Source organism: Myotis myotis, unplaced genomic scaffold (genome assembly GCF_014108235.1).
Source record: "Myotis myotis isolate mMyoMyo1 unplaced genomic scaffold, mMyoMyo1.p scaffold_m19_p_17, whole genome shotgun sequence".
NCBI classification, from domain to species: Eukaryota; Metazoa; Chordata; class Mammalia; order Chiroptera; family Vespertilionidae; genus Myotis; species Myotis myotis.
The window spans coordinates 44,771,343-44,797,754 of NW_023416321.1; the positions used below are offsets into that span (position 1 = coordinate 44,771,343).

Genomic DNA, 26,412 nt, shown 5'->3' on the forward strand with positions numbered 1-26,412 from the left:
GGACAGGCGTGGTCCTCCCGCCTCACAGCTGGCCTCCGGGACGCGCTGGGGCCTGCGCAGGCGGCACCAGGACCAGGCAAAGCACTTGTTCCGCAGGAATCTTTATTGAGTTCTGGGCTCTGGAAACACTACTCCTTGAGCCTGGAGCCTGGAGCCTTGGGCACTGAGACGTCACATCCACGACCCGTGTTCCCCGACAGCCTGTCTCTGGTGTGCGGAGGGCACGGCTTGGCGGGAACAGGCCTGGTATGCGTTCTTCTACGTGACTTAAGTCACTGGCACCGAATTCCGTTTTCTTTCCTCGCAGCCTCCTGTCCACGGCTCCGCCAGGCACATTCGTGACATGTCCAGCACGCAGTCCTCACCTGGAACCCAAGCCAAGGCCCAGCTCCCACCGCCGTTCCTGTGTGCCGCCCGTTCCACAGTGCCCTCGGCTCCCACCAGGCAGAGGGCGCACTCGGGACCCTGTGCGGGGTGGGGCGTGAGCCTTCCAAGTTCAGGGCCGCTCCTGGCCTTCATTCTGCCCTGACCTTCCTCTGTGGGCTGGCAGGCCCCTCTGTATGGGCCCGTTTCCGCGGGGGCTCACTGTCCTCAGCTCTGCCCGCCTGCGCCTGGGAGAGCAGGGCCGCCCGCACCAGCCGCAGCTCCCGCTTCTCCCGGCGCTCCTCCATCTCCTCAAGGTCGTCAGCAAACAGAGCTTTCAGCGGGGCCATCAGCCTGGGCACCGTGGAGAGGTCTCCGAGCCGCACCTGGAGGGCAGGACGGGGAAGACATGCCTCAGTGAGGAAGGCGCGTGACCATCCAGCAGGCACACATCCCCTCACCAACCCTGTGGCCACAGACCACAGCTAGAAAAAGAAGGAAAACGCAGAGGCGGCAGGAGACTAAAGAAAGGGCAGAGACGCCCCACAGGGGCTGAGGGCGGCCAGGTGAAGGGGCCTCAGAAGACTAGGCTGTCAGACTCTGAAAATCAGGCTCCTCAGAAACGAGCCTGGCCCCTGCCTGAGCCGGCCTGGCTCCCCAGTCCCAAGAGGAGAGGCCGTCTCCAGGCTCCGAGGCTGTGGTGATTGATGGTGGGAGCAGACGAGCCCCCGAGGCTCTGTCATTTCCAGCCCCCAGCGCTAAACGGCCGGCGGAAGGTCGGGCGGCCTTCAACCCTGGTGCTGGTCCTGAGGGGTGATGGGCAGGTCCTCTCACCGCTGGCCCTCCCATCCCTCCCATACCGTCCATGTGGCGGTCTCTGCCCGGCCCCACCCGGCGCAGCCCACACCACACGCACACCTTCATGTGGTCAAAGGCAATGCCGACTTTCTCGTTGAAGTCCGGGCTGAAGAGGGGGATCTTGGCGTAGCGCTGGCTGAAGTGGTTCAGCATGATGAACCCGGCGTTCATGCGCATCCCCACACCGATCGCCTGCGAGGTGGTGCTGCAAACAGGGTTGGAGGGTCGCATCCGGCTGACGCGCCCCCTTGGGCCTGCCCTTCCCCTGCCCCCCAAACCCGCCATATTCCCTGACGTGGCTTACAGTTGATTCCAGCCTGTTTCTAGCTCTTTCTAAAGCTGGGCTGCCTCAGAGCCTTTCCTAGAGCTCTGCAGAGATAAAGCCGAAGGGCCCAAAGCCAACCACCTCCCCGTCACAGCCCACAGCCCCTGGTGGGACGCAGGCAGGTCTTTCTTAGCAGGGCTGCCATGAGGCTGCGCAGTCACAGGGAGGGGAGAGAAAGGGAGGGAGTAGGTGATAGGCCGAAGTGTTCACAGCTACCTGTGTGTCTTTTCCACAGCTTCCACCTCCAGACCATCTTCCAGCGTGGCCTCATGAATCAGGAGGGTGGCATCTTTCCCTAGAGCAGTGATGGCGAACCTTTGAGCTCGGCGTGTCAGCATTTTGAAAAACCCCAACTTAACTCTGGTGCCGTCACATAAAGAAATTTTTTTGATATTTGCAACCATAGTAAAACAAAGACTTATATTTTTGATATTTATTTTATATATTTAAATGCCATTTAACAAAGAAAAATCAACCCCAAAAAAATGAGTTCGCGTGTTACCGGTTCGCCATCACTGCCCTAAAGGAAGCATGGGCGTGGGGCAGGGTCCTGTGCTGGACAAGCACTCGGCCCTGGATTCCTGCCCACACTCCATCCCCTGACCCTGTGCCCTGTGTGGATGCTAGGATGACCACCAAGCTGTTAGCTGCCTCTACTCACCCATCTGGACCAGAGCCTCGCAGGGCATGGTGTCCCCTGAGTAGACCAGCTTCCAGCCAGACGTATGGACCAGCGCGCAGCCATAAGCATGCTTGCAATGCCGGACCTGGCAGACCTGAAACTGGAGGGCAGGGCAGGGCATGGCTCCAGCGGTGCCCCCCATCGCCAGACGCCCCCCGCCCCCTGCGGCCGCTCCATACCTCCTCCAGATCACAGCCTCTCAGCAGTGAGCCAATCCAGCTCTCAAGTGTGGAGCTGGAGACCTCGGCTCCTTTCTGAAGGCATCTGGCAGGGATCACACTGTGAGAAAGAAAACATTAAATCAAATTTAACTTGAATCAAAGTTTAAGAATTTGGGAAACCCTACAATCATTATAGAGAAACACAATTTAAATCGCAGTCAATGAGACTGAGAAAGGTCGTCAATTAGAACAAACCAAACCCCAGGCCACTGAGAAACCTACCGGGTGAGCTGCCCACAGCGAAGGCATAGCAGGCCCTGCCCAAGCGGCCATGGCTGGGCCCAGGCAGACAGACTCCTTCCCACGAGGTGGGGATAGGGCCAACTCCCACCACGCATCCCCTGGCGGGGCAGTCTCTGAGCTCACAACTCGGGCACGTGGCCTGCAACTGTTTTACCAAGAGGTGTTGGCAAAAGTCTAGAAACTAGAACGTAGCTGAAATGAGGCTGCGAGGAAACGCAGCCAAGAAGACAGACATCTAAGTGAAGTGGTTTTGCCCTGAGTCAAAGCTTTCTCCCTGCTTCTGCCACTGGGCCACGTCAGGGGAAGGTTGCGGGGGTATCCTGACCTGCCCCAGGTCAGCCCTGAGCTGTGGAGGGGAGGCGACAGCCTCGGGACGGGCTGCAGGGAGCTCACCTGACGTGGTGCAGGAGCGGCTGGCACTGGTTGTGGTACTGCTGGAGCCAGGCCCGGAGCTGGGTTGGGGCAACCACCAGCAAAGGGTGAAAGGGCTTTCCCAGAGATGCCTAAAACAACAAAGTCAGAGCTGAACCAAAGGCAGGCATCGCAGGAGGGCTGGGTGTAACCCCAGCAAACCCAAAGTGGCCGTAGGTCGAGCGTCGCACTCACCAAAGCGCGTTCTCTCTGCAGCAGGATATTTAACAAGCCCTGGAAGGGGAAAGGAGATGCAGGTGAGACGAGACGCCAGCAGCCTCGGCCCGGTTGGGGTCCTCGCCCTCATCTTGCAGGAGCCCCTCGCCCTCTATTGGCCACCAGCCTCTAACACTGCTGTCGCTGGGAGCCAGCACATGCTGACCCAAGAGAGAGAGCATTGGCTGGAGACCCAGCTGCCCAGGAGGCCAAGCCCCGCCCCTCTGGCTGCAGTTTCCTCTGCAGGCATGTGGGAAGGCAGAGCCCTACTGGAACATGACAGCAGGCAAACAGAAAGACCAGCATCCTTATGGGCAGAATTACTGAGCTGGGTTCTGTGAACGACCGTTACCTCGCAAGAGGCGAAGAGCCAGGGTGGTGGGCAAGTTTGGGATGGAGGAGAGCAAGGCCACAGCTGCCTCAGGTGGGGCTCCGGGGTCCTGCCCAGCACTCACCGTGTGGTGATCTGCGTGCAGGTGGGACACGAACACAGCAGCAAGGCTGCCCAAGACCCTGTCCACGTCATCGCCGTAGTGACGACACAACTGCCCAAACGTACCTTCCCCACAGTCCAGCAGCAGGGACTTGTCGGAGCTACAGAGAAAGAAGAGAGACGTTCATGGCTGAGAAGAGGCCTCTCATGGCTCAGAGGCCTGTGATCTCAGAGAAGAGCCAAGCAGCGAATGCACTGTATCTCCCATAACCTCGCGTCTGCTTCTCTGAGGACCTTGTACAAACAGTAACGCAACTGTAATGTCCATCCTCCTTATACGGAACTATCCACAGAAGCCTGGAGCCCTTTAATGAATGTAGGAAGTGTCCTAGCCACATAGCTCAGTGGATTGGAGCGTCGTCCTGTGAATCAAAGGTTGTGGGTTTGATTCCCAGTCCGGGCACATACCGAGGTTGTGGGTTGAATCCCTAGTTGGGGTGCATACAAGAGGCATCCAATCAATGTTTCTCTTTCACATCACCGTTTCTCTCTCTCTCTCTCTCTCTCTCTCTCTCTCTCTCTCTCCCCCCCCTCTCTCTCTCTCTCTCTCAACTGAATAAACATATTCTCGGGTGAGGATTACTAGTAAAGAATAAAAAATATAGAAAGTAGGATTAAAAATGGCAGCAGAGTAAGTGGATCCTGCATGGACATGCTCCCAGGAACAAGCTGGAATTACAACTAAAATTCAGAAAAAATTCCTGAATAGTCAATGGAAAACTCACAAGACAGAACCCTGATACCCAAGGACCGAAAGTGGAGACCACATAGAGACTGGTAGGAGGCGGAGGTGCAAAAGGGCTGGCCAGGTGCCCACAGACAGCAACTGGAGTCCTGGAGAGATATCTCAGCTGTGGGGGCTGCCACTGAGAACTCGGGAATCTAATCCCTGAGGCGGGCATCCCAGCAGAGAGCACCAGAACTGAGGAGGGTACCCACATAACACTGTGAAATGTAGTGGGGTGCTGTCTGCCAGGGAGTGGCAGCTGAAAATTCAGGCATCTTCTTAAAGGGCCAGCACACAAAATTCCCTATGGAGCCACCCACCTTGTGCTCTGGCAGAGGGAGGGTGAAGTGGACTGGAGCTGTGAGAGCAGAACCCAGGACTAGGGACTTGGGAGATAGAGCTCAGAAGGCAGACACCCCAGGTTTCCTGGGCTGAGCCATTCCTTCACACAGCGGAGGACAGCTTTCCCACAAAGACATCTGCCTTGCCGTGTTGCCACACCCTACTGGAAAACACCTTGTCCTGTGGCCATGTAAGAGAATAAAAGTAACAGCCTCCAGGCAAAAGCAACTGCCAACTCTGGCCACTCCTGAGGATGATTGCCTAGAGGCAATTCAAGGTGGAATCCTATCAGTCTGTAGACAGAGGAGGTCTCTGGAGGCTTTGAGTCTTTGCCTGATCTAATTAGTCAGAAACAGCCTTTAACACTGTCCTGCACTAGAGATTGAGAGGTGTAGAGCAGTCGTTCTCAACCTTGGCTGCACATTAGAATCACCTGGGAAATCTTTTTAAAATCCTGATTTCTGGGCCTCATCCTCTGGAAATTCTGTTTCTTTGTTACTAATGTTGTGGCCCCACCCCATAACAAAGAAACAGAATTTCCGGAGGATGAGGCCCAGAAATCAGGATTTTAAAAAGATTCCCAGGTGATTCTAATGTGCAGCCAAGGTTGAGAACCACTGATGTAGAGGATGTACCTAAAACATAGTCACAAACAGACAACCAAAATAAGGAAACAAAGAAACCACCCCCAACTGAAAGAACTTGAGAATTCTCCAGAAAAAGAGATAAGTGAAGCAGACATAAGAAATTTATCTAAGAAAGAGTTCAGAGTAATGATGGTAAAGATGCTCAACAGCATGAAAAAAGATATAGTAACTATGAAAAAAAAAAACAGTCTGAGATAAAGAATGACATAACACAAATAAAGAACACAATGGATAGAGCGTCAGCTTCAGACTGAAGGGTCCCAGGTTCGATTCCAGTCAAGGGCATGTACCTTGGCTGCAGGCACATCCCCAGTGGGGAGTGTGCAGGAGGCAGCTGAATGTTTCTCTCTCATCAATGTTTCTAACTCTCTATCCCTCTCCTTCTCCCTTCCTCTCAGTAAAATATCAATAAAATATATTTTTTAAAAGATGAGGACTTGCCCTAACTGGTTTGGCTCAATGGATAGAGCATCGGCCTGCAGACTCAAGGGTCCCAGGTTCGATTCCGGTCAAGGGCATGTACCTTGGTTGTAGGCACATACCCAATAGGGAGTGTGCAGGAGGCAGCTGATAGATGTTTCTCTCTCATCGATGTTTCTAACTCTCTATCCCTCTCACTTCCTCTCTGTAAGAAATCAATAAAATATATATTTTTTAAAAATGAGGACTTACAGAAGGCTAAGAGACATATGAAAACATGCTCAAAGTCACTAATCATCCAAGAGATGCAAATCAAAACAACAATGAGGTACCGTCTCACACCTGTCAGAATGGCTATCATCAACAAATCAACAAACGACAAGTGCTGGAGAGGATGCAGAGAAAAAGGAACCCTCCTGCACTGCTGGTGGGAATGCAGACTGGTGCAGCCACTGTGAAAAACAGCATTGAGTTTCCTAAAAAAATTAAAAGTGGAACTCCCATTTGACTCAGTAATCCCACTTCTAGGAATATACCCCAGGAAATCAGAAACACCAATCAGAAAGGATATATGCACCCCTATGTTCATAGCAGAACAATTTACAATAGCTAAGATTTGGAAATAGCCTAAGTGCCCATCAGCAGATGAGTGGATTAAAAAACTATGGTACATCTACACAATGGAATACTACACTACTGTGAAAAAGAAGGAACTCTTACCATTTGCAACAGCATAGATGGACCTGGAGAACATTATGCTAAGCGAAATAAGCCAGTTGGAGAAAGATAAGTATCACATGATTTCACTCACTTGTGGAATATAATGAACAACATAAAATGAACAAAAATAGAGCCAGAAAAAAAATTTTTAGAATAGAAGTAATCCTGTTATTTGCAGATTTTTAATATTTCCTACTTTTGTGATATTATACTATGTTAGTATAGTTTTGATAATATTATATTTAAAATCTTTTTTTATTAAAATATTAATGTTTATTGCATACAAATGGCTAATTATTTTGTATCTACAATCTGGTAATAGATTTATTTTATATTTTGAAAAAAAAATTTCATGAGAGTGGGGATTATGGGCTTGCCATAGAGTACGTGTTTAATAAATAATAGTTGAATGAAAAAAAAAAAAGAATATAGAAAGTACACAGAGCTATCCAAATGCTGGGCATTAAAAATGCTTATGTGGAATGGAAGGGTGAACATTTACCCAACCTCATAAGGATGCTGATTCTTCAGAATGCCTGTGAGCACCCACTGGTGACAGCACCAGAGGTGGGTGCTGTGTCCCAGGAGATCTGGCTCCGCAGGATGTTCTACCCGAGGCAGTGCTGGTTTTCTCAGCCCTATCCTCACAGCTGGCCGGGGCAGGAAGGCCCAGGGGTCCTCCGGGAATGAGTAAGTGTGAACCCCGGCGACCAGTGGAGCCCCGTTTTAGCGGCTCCCAAGCAGGACCTGGAGCTTCAACGCCGCAAGCTCTGCCGGCCGTGCTAGGAGCAGCCGCCTTGGACCGTGCTCTGGTGAGGAGACGGGTCTCTGCGGCCCTTCCTCCTCTGGGAGAGCCATGAGACCAGGACGGCTGCACCCGCTTTTCAGAGAAGCTCGCGAGACATTACCATACACACCATGAACCTTTCAGGGTTCCTGATTAATCTCGGCCGAGAAATGACACCAGGCAAACCCAAGAGAATCAACTAAACACCATCCAATCAAAGGGCTGAACACAAAACAAATGCAGCAACCTGGAGGCTGTCTCCCATATCAGCAGTACCTAGCTATGGGGACAAGGCCACGTAAGGATTAAGACCCCAGTTCACATTTGCACCTGTCACTTACCCGCCAAATAACCTGAGCATCAGTTTACTCTTCATTAAAATGCATAGTCACTACTTCATAGGATTAATGTGAAAATTAAGTGACATAATTTCTTAGCAAAGTGCATGGGACATGGTAGAATCGGCTATTTTTATCAAAAGATGCCTGGGTGACAAATCTCAGTGATTCTCGAAGTCTGAGTGAGCTCCTGAGGCTCCTCTCGGGAGCACTCTAGCCAAGACCACCAGCCCCCAGGGTTCCACTGTGTGGCTGTGGCGGGTGGAGAACTGGGTGTAGAGAACCAGCAGGCTCCATGATGGACGGCATTTCCTGGAAAGCAATCATACCTGAGGTTGACGAGCGTGGCGCTGACATTTCGAATCTTCATGGGGATGGCGGACCCTGTTCCCAGGAAGATGATTTCTGGATACCGGGCTTTTTTCTCTATGGAAAAATACAGATGAAGGGTTCACTTCTTTCCGTCAAATGTGAGCCAGCATTCAGCCCTGACATGAGTAAGTCCCAGGAGGGCCCGGGGTTCCCTGTGGCAAATATCCTGATGGAAGGGCCACCGTCAGAGGGGTCACAGGCTGTTTGTGGGCAAAGGGCTGTCTGTGAAGCAAATGAATTTCTCAGGCCTTTCTTCCAAAGAATTGTTGCAAGTCTTTCAGTTACAAAGGGGCCTTCCTTGTGCTTGGAATCAGCATGCACCTCCAGGGGCTGGTGTCACCTTGTATCAGCTCCTACCACCAGACCTGCAGCACCCCGCTTCCCAGGACTGTGGGCTCAGGGTCAGCTCCAGAAAGGAGAGGCACAGCTGGGGCTGAAATCCAGGGCACCTGACGATTCTGTCGCTGGGGCCCCCTCCACCGCCTCTGACTGGCACCATGTACACATCCGAACCAGAAACCCAATCAAACCCAAAGGCAAGTCAGTCAGTCTTCCCAAACCAGGAGGCCAGGACAAGAGGTTACTTGCCTGGGACTGAGTAGGTTACAAGCCCGCCTTCTACCCCAGCCGTGTCTATTTCTATCATTAGTTAAAAGGACACTGGGGCCCAGCCAGTATGGCTCAGTGGTTGAGGGTCGACCTATGAACCAAGAGGTCTTGGTGCAATTCCCGGTCAGGGCACTTGCCCAGACTGCGGGCGAGATACCCAGTGTGTAGCATGTAGGAGGCAGTGGATCAATGATTCTCATCACTGGTGTTTCTCTCTCTCCCTCTCCCTTCCTCTCTGAAATTAATAAAAATACATTTTAAAATAAAGAAAGAAAAGGACACTCTTCAAGGGGCTAGGAAAGCTGAGGAGACGAGGGGCGTGGCCGGAATCCTTGGTGGCTCCTCATTAGCAAAGACAGGACTCAGTCCCCATTCAACCGCGTCCTGGCTCACAGTTCTTCCCACACCTCCCAGGAGCTCCCAGCACTGCTGCTCTTGGCATGAGCCCTGGAGAGAGCCCGTGTGCCACCAGGCCTTCCCTTCGCTGTTCCAGAAAAGGAAAAGGGAAGCAGGGGAGGGCACACATTAACCCAGTGGGTGCTGGGCTGGGAGAAGGGCTGCCCGGGTCCCTCCTTCACCGGCTGGGGCTGGGCTGTTCTGTGCGGTCTCCTTATACTCCTGCACACTCTCTTGGAAATTGGGGAGCTCCATTGCCTCGGCTATGAATTCATCAGGATTGCAAGTTAGAAGAGCATCCCTGCAAAGAGAAAAGTATTTCAGGCAACTAAAGTTGTTTCAAGTCAAGATTGAAGACCAAGCGCCTCAGAGTCTGGGCAGTTTTGTTCCGTCGGTGGGAGTCTCAGAGTGAGCTCTGAATAGCTCCAGCTCCTCAGAATACCTCCCAGCTCAGAGCCAGACAACCCTGGCATCACTGACATCTATCTGCTCACTGAATGCTGCCAGCATCTAGACTCCCCTGGAGGCCGGGGAAATTACCCCAAGCAGTGCCTCTCAAACTTACGTGCACACAACTCATCTCCTTGAACCCCGTCAAACTGCAGGGCCTGATTCAGTGGCTCTGGTGGAGCCCGAGACTCATCCCCAGCAGCCTCCGAGTAGTGCTCTGCTGCTGCCTGGCCACGCTGAGCGCAAGCCTCAGAGCAGTGGCTCGTCCGTCATCTGAGCACTGAGATCACCTAAGTGACCTTCGGTCAGCAGTTCAGGAATTCCATTTCCCACAGGTACCAGGTGGGCATGGGTACGGCTACATTTGTTAATCGCAGCCTCTGCCGCTGCAGACAAGCCTCCACCCTGCCTGGGGCGCCGTGCCCGTCTCTCAGCAGCATGCGGCCCCCAACACCCTGGAGCACACACTGCAGAGCGGACAGGCAACGCCAGTGACTCCAGATTCAGGCCTTGAAAACTAAGGATGGGGGGCCGCAGAGCCTCTCGGGACGGCAAGGTGTTTACCGAATGCTGTCAGGAGCAGCGGTCGCCAACCTTTCGGACTTCACAGACCACTAGTGGTCCGCGGACCACCGGTTGGCGACTGCTGGTCACCAATGTCCCTTGGGCTAAGAACTACCCTAAGGGAACACTTCCAGTCAGAGATCAATACATGAGGCATTTACTGTTTCATTAAAACAGCAAAAACTTGCGAATGCCTCAATTTAACAAACACCCCTCTATGGACCTCTTGGGGAGACTATGTAATGACACAGGGAAGACTATATTACACAGTGTCAGGTACTATATATACAATACATCCCATATACTCCAAGTTAAAAGAAAAAAACTTTGTCAACCACCCTCTCATCTAGTGCTGAAGGGACTTTGGGGGATTGACTACCTTCACGATACAGTTCATATTTCTACACTGAAAACAATGAACATGCATCACTGCTCCCAGCAGAGAAAACAACTGCAGAAAGGGATAGTCATGGACACCACCTTCCAACTCAACACGAGGTCAGCTGGTTTCATCAACGCGCTGATCCTGGGGCACAGCCGCACGCCCGCCTGCGGGCTGTCTGTCGCTCTGGCTCGTGGGACAGTGGCAGATGGGTAATTCCAACAGACACCACGTGTGCAAAGCCTAAAATATTCACTACCTGGCCCTTCCCAAAAACCACCTCCGGCCCAGACCATCCACAGGCTGAGTCACAGACCTCTGCCACCCCCTCCGGGGCCGGAGCTGGTACTTGAGGAGGCATTCGGCGCGGACCGTGGGCACAGAGAAGGCGGCGCCTTCCTCCTGAAAGAGAGAGCACACTCCGTGGAGAGAGAGAAGGGGGAGCGCCCAGGCCACAGGGGCCATCCTGTGACCCTACCTTACAGCGGAGGCTGGCGAGCGGGGGGAAGATGTCAGGGTGGATGAGGTTGAGCTGTGTCTGGATCTTGTGGCTCCGGAGGTTGTGAACGGACGTACACTTCTCATTCAGGATCAGGTGCTGGGTGTCAGGTCCAAACCTAAGAAGGAACAGACTGCACATGCACAGCTTCCTGAAGGGCCTCGTCCTGAGGGGCAGCACTGGGAACAGAGCACCAACATAGATGGAGGTGTTCAAAGAGAATAAGTGACTTGTCCAGAAAGACTGTTACTAACTGGCCAGAGTCCTACTACTTCTGTCTCAAAGTCCAGTTTCTCCCCAAACTCAAACCAGAAAAAAAAAACCAGAAAAAAAGAAAAGTGACAATGTTGGGAGCCTACAGCTACAGCCAGGAGACAGAGTGCAGTGCGGACTGGAGAAAAGCCTGGGAAGAAGGAAGTACCCCATGTGAGACTCAAGGCCAAAGGGACAGGCCGAGGAGTGCCGAGGAGTGAGTGGCGCCAGGCCAACGGGGAAGAGATGCAGGAGTTGCCGGGAGAACCAGGACAGGCAGGTTGACCCGCCACCCAGCGTCACCATGTGCTGCAAATTCAACACAAATAATTTCCCACTCGATGCTGGCCCAGCCAATGCGGCCAACAGGAAAGCGTGCCCTCCTTCTAGCACTACATTCTGGCAGACCATCTGCCTCACAGGGCTGTTGGGAGGATTAAAGAAAATAAAACAAAATGTAGACTATTTAACACACTGCCTGACAGGGGTGTTTAATAAACTGAAGCTCTCATTTTAAACCCGCAAGTCTCTTTTTTAGGCTACACGAGTGGAATTGTCAACCAAAAGGCAGCGTTGGTTCAGACCCTGAGTGTAGAGGGTGTGAGCTGCTGTTTTAAATGGGCCTCACGCAAGCAGGACATGTGCACACATGGTGCTCCCTAGCGGTGACACTTTAAGAGGGATGCAGGTGCTGGCTCAGAATGCAGGGACAGCAGGAGTCCCAGGGAAGTCTAGGCAGGCGTGGAGTAAGGGTGGGAACGCTTCAAGGAGAGGGGAAGGTCACGCGTGCTGCTGGGCCAGGCTCCGTACCTCTCCATCCACTGCTGGTACCTGCCATCCGCAAGCACACTCTCCGGGGCCAGGTGAGCCACCAGGGCCACGGGGGCATCGGCACTTCCTTGGAACCTGGATGGGAGGAAGGTGGGCTTTGCTTTATAAAATGACACAACCTCAGAGCATGCACAAAGCAGACTGGGCGGTGAGGGAGGGGCACCACTTGGCTCTCGGGGACCACAGTGAGCCCTCGGCCTCGTGTCCAAGCCGGGCTGTTCCCAGCTGCTCCCAGAGGTGCCAGGGCAGGGCGGAGCCCCAGACTGCCCGAGTCCCTCTATGCACAAGCTCTGGGCCTACCTACACTTAAAACTCTAACTGGCCATTAGCATCCTAGTCTGTAGGTCTCTGCTTTGTCAGGTTTTCTAATTTCACTTCAAGGCTGCGTAACCCACAAAGCCCACCAACCACCAATCACCAGTAAAACCTGCCAGCAGGACGAGCCTAAGGTAGGAGACTGCCTTGGCCTTTCAAATCCTGACTGAGTGTCCCAGCGGCCCGGCTCTGGGCCAGGAGCAGCCGCAGGTTTGGGGGCGCCCTGTGGATGCCGCTGGGCCCTACGTGCAGTATGTGGGCTCTCACTCGTCACCCCCAGGACCCCGATACCTCTGGAAAGCAGCGTTCTCACAGATGGGTTGAATGAATCCTTCGTCTGGACACTCGACCACAACAAAAGCGAGCCCGGGGTCCGGGGGAGTACAGATCTCTTCAGCCAAAATCTGCAGGGTCAGAGGGTTATGTCGCTCTCGCAGAGCAGAGCCAGGGCAGCAGGCACACCCCGGCCTGCAAGCCCACTGCACAGCCCGGGAGCCCTGCCAGCAACACAGGGCCAGCGGGAGGAGCACCACTGCCCCCGCCTGCCCCTGCTCACTCAGGCAGGCATCTGACCGGCAGAGGGCATTTCAAACCGACAGTGACCAGAAAGCCAGGCGTGGCACACACGGCTCTCAGGTCTGTGGCCACTGGCCTAAAGTCCTTAGACTCTAGAGCAGCGGTTCTCAACCTGTGGGTCACGACCCCTTTGGAGGTCAAACGACCCTTTCACAGGGGTCGCCTAAGACCATCGGAAAACACATATATAATTACATATTGTTTTTGTGATTAATCGCTATGCTTTATGTTCAGTTTGTAACAATGAAAATACATCCCGCATATCAGATATTTACATTACGATTCATAACAGTAGCAAAATTACAGTTATGAAGTAGCAACGAAAATAATTTTATGGTTGGGAGTCACCACAACATGAAGAACTGTATTAAAGGGTCGCGGCATTAGGAAGGTTGAGAACCACTGCTCTAGAGAAGACATCCTGGCAAAGAACAAGGTAGCCTTCTTTGGGGCCATGCACCCAAAGTCCATCCTTCTGGGGGTCTTCCCTGAGCTCAAGTACAAGGGAAAGCATCATCCTACCAGGAGGGGCACCCCCCAGATCCTAAGTGGGAAACAGAAGTGCCCACGGCAGCCAGCGTAGCTTAGCCAAGCGATAAAACCCAAGCCGTTCCACTTCCCTCAAAAGTGCCGTCTGCAGGGCCCGAGCCGGACAGAGACCGTCCCTGTGCCAGGCCCTACCTGTAAATGCGGAAACATCGTGAAAGGGGCATCTCACCTCTCTTCCCTCAAAAGTGACACTTTTCCCATCCTTGACGGCAGAAATGATGGGAGCGATGGCAGCTGTCCCCCTGGAAGGAGGAGAGAGGAGCCGTGAGACGGGAGCATTCCCACCAGGCGGCCCCAAAGGCCCCGCGGGAGCGGCCCAAACTCACACTGGGAGGCCCAGCTCCTTGGCTCTGAGCACCAGGAAGTTTCCTTTCTTCAGGTGAAGCTGTAACAGAAAGAACGCAGTGTACTTTCAGTGACTAACGATGAAGCTTGGTTTAATCAATTTTCTAGTAAGTGCATCTTTCTGGTTTTACTTATTATTATTATTACAACTTCAGATAAAGTGCATTATATTCTGAAGTCATTTGTTCTGAAACGCTAATAATAAAACGCTTTTAGTAATAAAAGCTGACTTAAAAACACAGTGCTTTCTTTCCCAACATTAATTCCCTATAAATGTATAAAATGTCACCCATTCCCACAGCAAGTAAGAAGTATCCTTCTAGCATCCTAGTGGAGAAACGCTGTGCTGTGTCATCGTCCTGCACTCATCAACTAATACCTACAGGAGCGCCACCGAACACGGTCTGGTGGAGAAATGACCACACGCATCACTGTCACGCAATATTCCGGGGCAGTGACAGGGCAATACAAGTGTGGGCAGTTTCTCCTCTATTTTTCGCACATTTGGCAATATAATGCTGTTGCTTTTATAATGGAAAAAAGTTATAATAAAAAATTTCTGATATGTTGTTATTACAAAGGGAAAATAACAATCCTATCATGAAACTTCATAATCATCATTCTATACTTAAATATTTGTTCACACATTTTTAGGATCTGCATATTTCACACACACACATAATAGCGAAAAACGGTAGAAATGGCATAAACTGTTAATAAGTCTTTGGGTGATGAATTATATTTGATTCTCCTTTTCTTTTTTAAATCTTTATATTAACGATTTGCATTTTCTTTTTACTTCCTAAAGTTAAGAAATGACTCAGGGCAAAGTCTCTAACTTGGATTCTAAGTCTTATTAATATTCTAGAACTGTCTGTCTTCGAAAGCATTACCCTAGAGCAGCGGTTCTCAACCTGTGGGTTGCGACCCCTTTGGGGTTCGAACAACCCTTTCACAGGGGTCGCCTAAGACCATCGGAAAACACATATATAATTACATATTGTTTTTGTGATTAATCACTATGCTTTAATTATGTCCAATTTGTAACAATGAAAATACATCCTGCACATCAGGTATTTACATTACGATTCTTAACAGTAGCAAAATTGCAGTTATGAAGTAGCAATGAAAATAATTTTATGGTTGGGGGTCACATGAGGAACTGTATTAAAGGGTCGTGGCATTAGGAAGGTTGAGAACCCTGCCCTAGAGGAAGGATTACAGCTTAAGTGTGTGCAGGTAACAGAGCTTATGTGACATTAGTAGACAGTGGCAAGCACTGCTGTGACCATTCTCTACAGACTACTGGGCATGAGGGCAAGAGCAAATGTACCTAATGTTTAACAGGAACTGCACACTAAGGCAGGTGAGCCATCTCCTTCCTGTGGGCTGAGTTCAGCCCAGAGAGCTGCTCCCAGGAAGGAAGGCAGAGGACTTGGGAGGCGATGAGAAGCAGACAGCGAGCCCAGAGCCGGAGCTTCAGCCAGGCCCTCTGCACACAGGGCCTCCCCTCTCCAACTCTCACAACAAGAACCAGCTCCGCTTCACTGCCCTCCAACCCCTTTGCCGAGAAACAGCAAATTAACTAGTGAGGGAAAACGGACCATGGGCTGACCCAGGAGAGCAGTTCTTAGAAGTGGCAGTGGACAGCCAGGCAGGAGGCAGAAGCCACGGAAGCCACGGCAGAAGCCGGCAGTTCCTTAGTGTTGGAGCCTCAAGCTCCCGGGAGGCAGGAAGGATCTAACACAACTTAGTAAATGCCAGGTAGCCCTAGCCGCTTTGGCTCAGTGGACAGAGTGTCCTGTGTTCGATTCTGATCAAGGGCATATGCCTGGGTTGCAGGCTCAGTCCCCAGCAAAGGGAGTACAGGAGGCAGCCAATCAATCATTCTCTCTCATCATTGACATTTCTTTCTCTCTCTCTCCCTTCTTCTCTGAAATCAATAAAAATTAAATAAAATCAATGGAAAAATATTCTCAGGTGAGGATTTTAAAAAAAATAATTACCATGTAAACCATTTTGGAAAATTACTTTGCTGTCTAAAAACTCAGAAATATAAAAGTAATAAGCCTATTGGCAGTACTTAACGTCTATAAAAATTACAACTATTACTCAGATAAGTTGATAAGTGATACTAACAATGATCTTTCAATAACTAACATTACTACTAACCTTTCATAATTGTTAACACTTGCTGTTGTTAGAATTTGGATGAAAATTACCAATGTTTTAAAATGGACATTATTTCTTTCAGATAGTGGGCCTTCAGAATGACAGAATGAAGTGTCCCGGGTTTGATTCTGGTCAAGGGCACATGCCTGGGTTTCATGCGCAATCCCTAGTAGGGGGTGTGCAGGAGGCAACCAATCATAGATTCTCTCTCTTCATTGATGTTTCTATCTCTCTCTCCCTCTCCCTTCCTCTCTGAAATCAATAAAACGTGTGTGTGTGTGTGTGTGTGTATGTGTTTATGTGTGTGTATGCGCCATTAATCAGACCTGAAAAATACCTTATTGTAATAACACTTTCATAGAGTTTGACCAACTTCAGATTTGCAGATCAAGGCCTTTGTGAATGCTAGCCAATATTAATTAGTGTCCCACTGTTAGCAGTTAAATAATATTAACTAAAACAGAGTTGAAAGATTCTGAATAAAGGCCTGAATCATCTGAAAGAAAACAAAACTTTCTCTATAAAAGTAGCCTTTAACTTCAGAAACTTAGCCTTTAACTTCAAAAGACAGCCAAATATTTCAGGCAGTCCTAATGTGAACAATGGAGAGAATCTGTTGTATCCAACAGCACAGGTGGATACTGGGAAATACAGGTATCCGTGGTTTCACCTTGGCACAGGGGGCTCAGCAGGTGCTCCCTAGGAACTACTGGAAAAGTGCTGGCTCAAGGTCACCACCCTCACGTAACGCCCAACAGAGAGGTGCTCACCTTACAGACGAAAGCTACGACCAAGGAGGGGTCCCTGCCACCCCTTCTCTGGCTGACACCTGAGAAAAAACAAATCTGATTATAACAACTGTGAAGGCTTACAGGCTTCTCAGGTGGATGGCCATCGGATACCTAATTTGACTTCTCACACCACGAAACAGATAAACCCTTCCCTACAAAGGCTGAGGAAGGCACTGGGGTTGTTTCAATCAGACCTGGTCTTCCCCACTCATTTGGGAATCTAAGTGAGTGAAAAACACAAGACTCCATCCAAAAAACTTCCAGAATGGCGAGTGAAAAGTGACTCATTTACCAAGCAGTGGAGAAGTGAGAGAAACAAGCTGCAAGGTGCTTTATAAACAAGTATAAAAATATGCGAAATGACACAAGAGCCAAGAGGCCTGTGGAGAAAGTCTGGGCAGGGTCTGCGCCCGTTCCAGCCAAGAAAGGATGCTACAGGGCTGGCCTCTTCTCGGTCATCAGACAGTACCACCTCAGGGCAGAAGGGGGAGCTTATCAGGCCTGCCCAGCACGGGACAGACCCTTATGCAGTCCGTCCTGATACATCTACTCTGGGGATTTACTTCATTTCCCAGCAGGCTGCCACCTGAAAGAAAAGGTGCAGATCCGCTCACTGATTTGACTGCTTTGTCAGCTTAGCAGTTACAGTTCTGCGTTCATGACAAATGAATCTGCATTGATAAAAAGCCTATAAGCCTCTGTATGAGTCCATTTGCCTCTGGGTAAAGAGCAGAGTCTGGGCGCACAGGGCCGCGGACTGGCTCTGTGTACGGGCCGAATCACACTGTGCAGAAGTACAGCAGCCGCTGTTCAGGGAGCCTGGGTGAGGGCTCTCACGGAGAGCAGGGTGGCCATGGCGGAGAAAACAGTTCCGACAGTGACTGTTCCGTGTGACAGCATTACCATCTGGCAAGCGCTGCTCGTTTTCAGAGGATGCAGAGTCGGAAGACTGCTCTGGACTGCGCCTGTCTGGACTCTGTGCTGGCTGGTGATTTCCACACTTCTCTTCACCTGGTCAGTATGAGAAATGATCAAATGACACACCTGCAAGGGGAGCTCCCAGCAGAGCCTGGGTGTTCACATGTGGGAACGCCATTAAGCCAGCAGGCCTGCTCCTAGCACCGTAAACAGACACCCCCCCACTCCTGGTCTCCAGGCCGCATTTACATCAGACTCCCTTTCCATTCCTGCCCAGCGCAGAGCCCTGACTAAAGTGAGAACTCAACAGGGTTTGTTAACGAGAAAGCGTGCAGGCAGTAGGCTAGTTTACGCATTATCATCACTCGCAATAAACAGACTGGGCCTGAAAGTGGCCCATCCCCGAGAGGGGACGTCATTGGGCAGTCAGTTAAATCTCAAGGTGAGGAAGCTGCCACACAGTGGTGGGTCCCACGGAAGCTGCCTGCTCCCCGGCACGCTCATCCCCATGGCCTGCACGCTGGGAAAGCAAGGCCAGAAAGCTGAGCAGGTTCCCACTGGCCACACAAATATACGAAAAAGCAAACTGCTCAGTGCTAGGGAGGGACACAGAGTGCCGCACAGGAACAGTGGGGCACACAAATCAGGAGGGGTGGGGTCAGGACAGGAAAGCCACCTGAGCAGGAGCGAGCCGGGCAAGGCGAGTTCGGGTCAGAACCTCACGGTGTGCACTGTGCACTGTGCCTTTGCCGGGGGCACGCCCCTCGCCTCCCTCCCTCCTTCACCCGCGGCCCCGTGCAGCCCATCTCCTGCCCAGTCCCGGCCTGTACCCCTTCAGCACTCGGCCAGCCATGTCGAGGAAATGTCTCGACTCCTTGGAGTGTCAGTCAGACTCAAGGGCAACACCCACAGGGCAGGGCCTGACATGGACTGTCCCTCTCTAGGTCAACCCTACTTCCCCTGGCCCTGGGACCAGAAGGGGTTCCTGTGACCTTCTGACCTTTGACAATGCTTCTATTGGGTGGCTGTGTGCTTAAAAACGCATCAGAATCCTCTCATCAAAGGAGGTACTTACATCTGTGGTAAATACACCTCGAGCAATAAATGCAAATCTTAGAGCAGAGGTTCCTCAAACTTTTTAAACAGGGGGCCACTTCACTGTCCCTCAGACATTCCACACATGCGCACTGCGGGCCCGGGACGAGTCGGCTGCTAAGCAGGACAGGCAGCGGCGGCAAAAACACCCGGCGGGCCAGATAAATGTTTTCGGCGGGCCGCATGTGGCCCACGGGCCGTAGTTTGAGGACCCCTGTCTTAGAGCAATGTGTTTTCAGCAGCGCTCGATTACATTATATTCCAAAGTATAGTCACTATCATTACACACCAGTTAAACGTGTCTTCCCAGAAGATCAGAAGCTCCGTAAGGGCAGGAACCGTACCTTAATTTATCCAAGCAGTTTCCATTCTCACCCATGCCGGCCTCACCCTGGACCTATGCCCTCCTCCCAGGAAGTGTGCCTTCGTACTCACTGTATATGGGGATCTGGAACACCGTCATGGTCTCATCCTTATATTCGGGTGCGGAGTGGGGCCGCACAGCTTCGCGCAAAAGAGAAAAGCAACCGCATTAGTACAGACACGCGTGAAGGTCCGCTTTCCAGACCACCAACCACAAGCAGCTGAACTGCCTTGGGATTGTGGTGAGAATCTGCACTAAAATCAGAGTTTCTGAGCAAATTAAAATTCGGGGGAAAGAAGCAAAGTATATTTTCATCAGTTACTAGGGCCAAATGAAAAGACATGATCACTGGTGACTATCCATTTGTGAAAAAGAAAGAAACTAATACTCCAGTTTAAGAAGCACAAGGTAATATATAACACCGTGAGGCCGGAGAATCTGTGGTCTGCACTGTGAGAGCCAGTACAGGTTCTGGAATAAGATACGGGCATTTCCACAGAAGAGGAGCGTGAACACCCTGGAGGAGCACACCGCCTCCAGGGCCGGGGCTGCAGCATCCTCATTAGGCCTTTCCCTGGGAAGAGGCGCCCGCAGCACAGCCAAGCTGAGGCTCGGTGTAAAAGGACAGGGACAAAAGCTGCAGGTCCCTCTCATACCCTTCCTCCCCACTGCAAGAAACTCAAGGTTCATCGGCTCTGAGAACCGTCTCCAGCCTATATTTGAGGGGAAGGAGGTAGGGGCACAGAATGTGACAGACATTTTAAAAATGCACCTATGTTGAGGAATGATTCAGTTTAAGGTTTAATTTAGTCAATCCCCATGGATTCTAATTTGATAGGGGCATATGTGAGAAAAAAATGGCAGATACTGAGTCAGAGGCAGGGACATACCCAGGTCTATTCCTTTCAATGGACCAGAAAATATTTTGATAGCTTCTAGGTATTTTTCCTACAAAAAAGAAAGGAAAGAAAAGTGAGCAGTTATGGTTGCATAGATGCAGGATGCAACAATGTATTTGAGTACGTAAGAGGCATCAACATGACTTATAATAAGTATTTAAACTTCCTCTCCACAAATCTTTACCAAGTGTCCACTATCTGTCAGATGCCAAGGATTTAGCAGGGAGGAGATGGGATCCCTGCCCTCATCCAGTGGAGACAAAAATGAAACAAATGATAACACAAACAAGGACACAGTGGCAGTTGTGCTAAGAGCGCTTCAAGAAAGAAGCCTGGCTGGCATAGCTCAGTGGTTGAACGTTGACCTAAGAACCAGGAGGTCACAGTTCAATTCCTGGTCAGGGCACATGCCGCAGTTGCATGCTCAATCACCAGTAGGGGGCATACAGAAGGCAGCCGAACAATGATTCTCTCATCACTGATGTTTCTATCTCTCTCTCTCCCTCTCCCTTCCTCTCTGAAGTCAATAAAAATATATTTTTTTAAAAAATTTTAAAAATTAAAAAAAGAGGAGAAATGCAGGGGGCTGAGGTATAACTTGTCTGGAGAATCAGGGACGGCTCCCGAGCCAACGACCTTTCGGCTGAGCTCTGAAGGATCAGAACGACTCAGGCAGAGATGCAAGGGGGTAGAGGTACTCATGCATGGATGAAACCCTGATGTGGGAAGAGCTTCAGTGGGCGGCTAAGAGTTGGTCTATGTGGCTCCAGCCTGGTGACTGGGATATAGATGCAGGGGTGGGCAGGGCCACGGCTGCAGGACTTATGGGCCTTATGAAGGTGTTTGGACTGTACTGAATGGAGAACCCTGGGAGGGTTTTAGAATGGAAGTAACATGTCTGCTGTTCAGCCTTAAAGAGGTTCCTCTGGCTACTCTGTGGTAAGGTGGACTACAGGGAAGCAAGAACGGAGATTGGAAGCTACCACAGACACAGGTGCAGTAGACAGGGATAATGAAGGCCCTGGTGAGATGGAGACAAATGGATGGATTTGAGACACCATTTTGGAGAATTAATAGTCCTTGGTGACGGGCAACCTTCCTCTTAAGAACTGGGAAATAAACTGCTATAGTCAACAGTTACAACACACACACTTTTCAATGATGAAGCAGATCTGAAAGGTATGAAGATGTCTCAAATGTAATAAATAGGTAAGAATAAAAGATAGCACTTATTGTGTGCCTACTTGGTGCCAACCCTTAGGGGGTTTTTGTTTTTCAAGTATTTTTTATTTTATTTATTTGTTTTTAATTTTTAGAGAGGGAGAGAGAAAAACATCTAAGTGAGAGAAACATCAATCAGCTGCCTCCTGCACGGCCCCTACAAGGGATCAGACCTGAAACCTGGGCGTATGCCCTGACTCGGAATTTTTATGTGCATATTATTTTATTGATTTCAGAGAGAGGAAGGGAGAGGGAGAGAGAGAGAGAAACATCAATGATGAGAGAGAATCATCCATCAGCTGCCTCCTGCACCCCCCCCCCTGGGGATCGAGCCTGCAATCCTGGCATGTGTCCTGATCGGGAGTCAGATCCTAATCTCCTGGTTCACACCTGCCCCGGAATTGGACCGGCATCCATTAGGTGCGCGGGACGACACCCAACCAACCGACCCATTCGGCCAGAGCTGACTTGGTGTTTCATGTGTGTTACCTCATTTCTTTCTTTTTAAAAAATTTTTACATTTTTTATTGATTTTAGGTAGAGCAAGGAAGGGAGAAACATCAATTTTGTTGTTCCACATTTTTATGCATTCATTGGTTGCTTTTTGTCTGTGCTTTGACCAGAGATCAAACCCACAATCTTGGTGTGTCAGGATGATGCTCTAACCAACTGAGCTACCTGGTCAGAGCTGTCATTTAATCTTTAATAACTCTATGAAGCATGATAGCCATTTTATAGACGAAGAAACTGAGGTAACTTGTTCAAGGTGATATAGTTAGTAAGTTCTGGACTCAGGCCTCTTAATTTTGAAAGGTAAAGTGTTTACTTCACTACTGATTACCTCTGGAGGCAGAAGCCTGATTTACAAAAACGAAGATTCTTGTTATAACTTTGAAAAAAGGATGGGTTCGGTTTGGAAGCTCAGTCAGGAGACTCACCAGTTGTGGAGGTCCAGAAAGCACACACTTTGGGAGCCCGGTTTCCTTTAGAGTAAGAATCATTCCTAGAAAGGACAAGTGCAGTCAGATCTCAGCACCCTGCCCCGCAGGCACTGCCAGCAGGACGCCTCGTAACCAGCTCCTTTTCCATTTGTCCTCATTCAGCTTCTAAGGACCAGGGAGCACGTGTGCAGCAGAAGGGACACCATACACTCCTCAAGCGCCTCTCCAATGGGCAGGGCTGATACCAGGCGAGGCAAGAGGCGCCTGGGGCACAAAACCATTCAACTGAAGGGAGGGTCTTAAATTCTGCAACCCAGGGACCTCCTGGCCTCGCTCTAGTCTCAGCTCTGAGAACGCAACTAGTGCAACACTCCTTCCTACCCACACCACAAAGCTTAGAGAATCTGGCTGCGACACAACGTTGACCTTTGCAGTGGGTGGACGTGAAGAACGGGGTATTACGGATAGTGGGTATCTGTGTGGAGCCCCTCTGTTCTCCGTGGTAAATGCATTTACTGTAATCTCCATCACTGCACTCTCCAGTTCACTGTCACGTATCTCCAGTCAAGCGACTCAGTAGACGAGTGGATGGTAACACGGAGGGCAGTGTCCAGGTTAAACGCTGCCCTCCTGAGGAACGGCTTCCGATGCTCTATGCCAGTGGTTCTCAACCTTCCTAATGCCGCGACCCTTTAATACAGTTCCTCATGTTGTGGTGACCCCCAACCATAAAATTATTTTTGTTGCTACTTTGTAACTGTAATGTTGCTACTGTTATGAATCGTCATGTAAATATCTGATATGCGGGATGTATTTTCATTGTTACAAATTGAACATCATTAAAGCGCAGCGATTAATCACAAAAACAATATGTAACTCTATATGTGTTTTCCGATGGTCTTAGGCGACCCCTGTGAAAGGGTCGTTCAACCCCCCAAGGAGTTGCGACCCACAGGTTGAGAACCGCTGCTCTATGCAGAGCTGACTAGCCGGGCACACAGAGAATTCCAGCTCCCCTGGACTCAGAAGCTAAGCAAGAAAGGGCAAGGCAGCCTAAAACCCCACAGCGTCCCTCCAGCCAGGGACCCTGGAAAGAACAGACTCACCACACAATCCCCCAACGTTACTCCAGTGCATTCGGGTCAGGAATATGTTGTCCAAACGAGACACCTTCAGCCTAAGAGAGAGAAGACACTGGAGCAGGACAAAGTGGAGGCACCAGGGACCCTTTCTGCAGCCACAAAGGCACTGCTGCCTCTCACTTCAGCTTGCAAAGCCCATGGTCATCTCCCCCCGAAGAAGGCCGCTGACTCACTTGTGCTCCTGCATGAGTCGCTGGACTCCTTCCCCGCAGTTGAAGAGATACCTGCAGGACGAGCATTATGGAAGTTACTTAGAAGATTCTATTTTGTAAGATTCTCACCACCGTTTAGGTGTTTCGGTGCACGCTCTCGGGGGGAAAAAAACAAACCAAAAGCTGAAAACCCATGCTGGACTAGCCGGCCGCGTTCTGCTATTAGGATGCTGGATTTGGGAGGCTTCGGCGGAGACCCGGCAGGATCGGGGGCGGGGAGGCGGTGCAGGCTGGTGCTGGTGCCCCGAAGGCCCTTTCCCCCTCGCAGACCCGGCGACTTCACACACCGACCCCGAGGCCCCGCCCGGGCGCGCAGGGCAGGGGATGCGGCTCCGATGGTGCCAAGAGGGAACTCGGGGGCCCAGGGTTGGAGGGAGGACGCTTAGACCCGAGCCTGGGGTTCTGCAGGGACCCCGGGCACGTGACGGCGTGGGATTAAGGGACCCAGGATGCCCCACCCAACAACCAAAGACAAGTTCCCAGCAACGCGAAACCCCCCGTGACAGCAGGGCGCCGCGGCCCACGGAGGTGCCGCGATGCTCCCGGGCGCGTGGGGCTCAGGGAGGGTGGGGACGGACTCCGGTGAGACCCACTGACCGGTTGTACTCGGAGAAGACATAGAGCGCCGCGCCCGCGTCCCTGCCGCCCGCCGCCACCACCTGCAGGTACACGGTGTTCGGGCCCCCGGGCTCCCACGACGAGCCGCGCTTCTCTCGCGTGCGCAGGTGCCTCAGCGGGTCCTTGGGCGGCCGCGAGCGGCGGGCGGGCCCCTGCGACATGGTGCGCCCGGCCGCGGAGCGCAGCAGCAGCGAGCGGAGAGCCCACATGCGCTTGCTGCCCAGCTGAGAGACGCAGCGGCTCACCTCGCTCCGCGTGCCCCACGCCCCGCCCCTCCGCCTGGAATGGCAGGCCCAGCCAATCAGCGTGCCGAAGGCCGAGATACCCCGCCTTCGCGAGGCTGCGCGTCCAATAGAGAGGAGCCTTGCCTCTGGGGCTTGTCAATGGGTGGCAGCCATAGAGTAGGGGAACGCTAGAGCGCCCCGCAGGCCCCGCCCCTCGTCTTTTCCCGGCTTCCCCGGAAACCGTCCCGCGCCGGACTTCCGGGAGCGTGTGAGGCGGCGAGAGAGCAGGGCTTGGAGTTTCAGTCCCGGTGAGGGGACTTCGCTCTTGCTTTTGTTTTTGTTTTTTAAATATCTATTGTTGAAAGTATTACATAGGTCCTCCCTTTTTCTCCATTAACCTCTTCCACCCCACTGCTCTTGCTTTTGGTTGTAGATTAGAGAGTGAGTGTAGCAGCTTTCACTGATTTTATTTCCATGGTAATCCGTGTGAGCACATGTTTTAAATGATTACTTTTACTGGCTTTGGGGAAGAAAAGCAAGAAGAATCAGGCAGGGGTTGCAGAACAGGCCCTGGAGCCAGCGCCCTGGGCAGCTGTTCAGTCCTAACCTGTACTGAGTTCACAGCCGGGGGAGCCTCGGAGGAATCCGCTGCGCAGTCGCAGGCTCGGGGCTGCCTTCCCGGGGCAACGTCCTTGCAGGGTAATGGCTGACACTGTGGAATGTAAAAGGGCAACATTGTATCCCCCGCTACTATTTGCAAAGTTACCAGGAAAGCAAATACTGTGACTATCTGACTGATGACTCCTGCAGGGAAAACTTAAAACGTGCTTTGGAATGAACATCACTTTGTTCTCTGCACCTGTGGAAAGGCCTTCCTTCTATTGATGCAATTCTCAGAGTTAGCCCTGGCCTCATCTCCTCCTCAGAACATGGGGTTTCTGCCTGGACATCTGTTCTTTTTATCTCAAATAAATGCCTGCCACCTCTCACGTTGGCCTTCAATTTTAAGGTTAACAATGTGAGATGAAATAAGCTGGAGAAAGACAAGTAAAGTATGATTTCACTTTTATATGGAACCTAAAAATAAAACAGAGCACAAAACAGAACACCCCTCACAAGAACAGTAGGTTGATGGCTACCAGGGGCTGAGAGGTAAGGCAAGCTGGTGAAGGTGGTCAAACGGTACAACGTTCAGTTCTAAGATGAGCAAGTTCTGGGGGTCTGACGTACAGCGTGGTGACGACAGTTCTCAATACTGTCTTGTGTACTTGCAAGTTACTAAGAGGGTAGATCTTAAAAGTTCTGACCACAGGAAAGGTAACTATGGGAGGTGATGGATATATTAAATAACTATTGTAGTAGTCATTTTGCAATGTATACTTATATAAATAATCATTGTACACCTCAAAGCTATACAATGTTATATGTCAATTATCTATCCTATATAATAAAAAGCTAATATGCAAATAGACCAAATGGCAAAACGACCAGTTGCTATGATGTGCACTGACCACCAGGGGGCAGATGCTCAACACAGGAGCTGCCCCCTGGTGGTCAGTGTGCTCCCACACGGGGAGAACCACTCAGCCAGAAGCCGGGCTCACAGCTGGCGAGCGCAGCAGCAGTGGTGGGAACCTCTCCTGCATTCATGGCAGTGCTAAGGATGTCTGACTGATGGCTTAGGCTCGCTCCATGGGGAACGAGCCTAAGCCATCAGTTAGACATCCTTGAAGACTCCCGGACTGCAAGAGGGTGCAGGCCAGGCTGAGGGACCTCCCCCCCACAGTGCATGAAGTTTGTGCACCGGGCTTCTAGTATATATATAAAAGGCTAATATGCAAAGTGTCTCTGGAGTTCCACTGGGAGATGGGAGTTCAATCAC

General features: G+C 51.1%; 1 protein-coding gene across 2 annotated transcripts; it reads right to left on the minus strand.

The window, feature by feature from the left end:
- Nucleotides 1–85: 85 nt before the first annotated feature.
- ELAC2 (elaC ribonuclease Z 2) lies at nt 86–24,572 on the minus strand. 2 transcript variants are annotated; one of them, XM_036341685.1, is made up of 24 exons: nt 24,286–24,572; nt 23,650–23,700; nt 23,441–23,511; nt 22,332–22,396; nt 20,164–20,221; nt 19,345–19,413; nt 17,800–17,907; nt 16,876–16,934; nt 13,915–13,973; nt 13,758–13,830; nt 12,755–12,867; nt 12,128–12,223; nt 11,045–11,183; nt 10,883–10,968; nt 9,353–9,471; nt 8,123–8,219; nt 3,775–3,913; nt 3,299–3,337; nt 3,086–3,195; nt 2,408–2,507; nt 2,208–2,328; nt 1,763–1,841; nt 1,282–1,426; nt 86–749 (listed from the first exon to the last, which is right to left on the minus strand). In XM_036341685.1, the coding sequence occupies exons 1-24, from the start codon at nt 24,513–24,515 to the stop codon at nt 516–518; spliced, it is 2,460 nt and encodes an 819-aa protein (XP_036197578.1). In that variant the 5' UTR covers nt 24,516–24,572; the 3' UTR covers nt 86–515. The 2 variants fall into 2 exon arrangements, with proteins under 2 accessions (XP_036197578.1, XP_036197579.1); XM_036341686.1 differs by lacking the exons at nt 86–749; nt 1,282–1,426 and having other exon boundaries at nt 1,771–1,906.
- Nucleotides 24,573–26,412: the final 1,840 nt, after the last annotated feature.